This window comes from Merops nubicus, unplaced genomic scaffold (genome assembly GCF_000691845.1).
Source record: "Merops nubicus isolate BGI_N331 unplaced genomic scaffold, ASM69184v1 scaffold27420, whole genome shotgun sequence".
Lineage (NCBI taxonomy): Eukaryota > Metazoa > Chordata > Aves > Coraciiformes > Meropidae > Merops > Merops nubicus.
Window position 1 is genome coordinate 2,408 of NW_008582616.1, and position 1,108 is coordinate 3,515.

A 1,108-nucleotide genomic window follows, 5' to 3' on the forward strand; every position below is an offset into this window, starting at 1 on the left:
CCGCCACCGGATGCACCAAGCCTGGGGTAGTGCAGGGGGATGTGTCCTGTGCCAGGCCAGGAAGGCAGAGTTGGCATCCATAACCCCATCACATCCAGTGCATCCCAGACCTCGGGCACCACTGGGGCAGCCAGGAGGGACCTGCACAGTGGGGGGTGCTGCAGGGACAGACATGGGGGTGGCAGTGAGGGTTGCATGGGGGTGCCCAGCAGGATGGGGTGGGGGGCTACTAGGGTGGAATGCTGGTAGGTGGTGATGATGAAGCCTTTTAAAATGGGTTGGTTGGGGTGCCCCCCTCCCCTCCCTCCTCCCCTCCCCCCAGGAGTGCTGGGTTGTTGGGTGGGCTGGTTGGGCTTGGGGGATACCTGGAAGCTGGGGGATCTTTGGCTGTTGGGTTAGGGGTGCCTGGAGTGTGTGTGGGGTTGATGAGCAAGCTGTTGAGGTGCTGGGGTGAGCTGGTTTGGTCTAGGGGGATCAGGGTGGGCTGTTAGGCTGGGTTGATTGGTTTTAGGGGTGCTGGAGGCATCAGGGAAGAACTGGGTAGACTGCTGGGGTGAGGGTTGGGTTTCGGGCTACCTGGGAATGGAGATGCTGTTAGGGTGGGCTGGTTGGTTTTAGGGGTGCTGGAGGAGTCAGGGAAACATGGAGTGGGCTGTTGGGGTGGACTGCTTAGATTATAGAGGGTGTGTCTAGGAGGCCAAGGGAAAGTTGGGTCAGCTCATTTGGTTTAGGGGAGCTATTGGGATGGGCTGGTTGGGTTGAGGGGTGCTGGGAAGTGTCAGAGGAACTTCGGGTGGGGTGTTGGGGTGAGATGCACAAAGGACGGGTCGCTTCCCCAGAGTATCCCCCCTGCCCCATACCCAGCAGCAGCAGCTTGACAGTCCTGGCATCCTTCTCAGCATCTTCCTTGAGCTTCTTCTCCAGCTCGCGGGAGTGCTTCTCCTCGGCACTGGCCCCGGCACCCATCCTTGGCCCCGTGGCCCTGTGGCTCACCCGCTCCTTGGAGGTCAGCACCAGGATGGGCAACGAGCTCCAGCCCCCCGCAGCCTCCAGCGCCGCCGCCGCCGACTGCCCCACCGCCACCGCCACCGCCACTGCCCACCCACGG

At 62.4% G+C, this 1,108-nt stretch overlaps 1 protein-coding gene across 1 annotated transcript in view; it reads right to left on the bottom strand.

Moving 5' to 3' along the window:
• LOC103770959 (guanine nucleotide-binding protein G(t) subunit alpha-1) overlaps positions 1-1,080 on the bottom strand; it is a 3,037-nt gene extending 1,957 nt beyond the window's left edge. Inside the window, exon 1 of the mRNA XM_008938240.1 lies at positions 861-1,080. Within this exon, the coding sequence (XP_008936488.1) occupies positions 861-966 (106 nt within the window). The 5' untranslated portion in view covers positions 967-1,080. The remainder of the gene's footprint in view (positions 1-860) is intronic.
• Between the last annotated feature and the right edge of the window lie 28 nt (positions 1,081-1,108).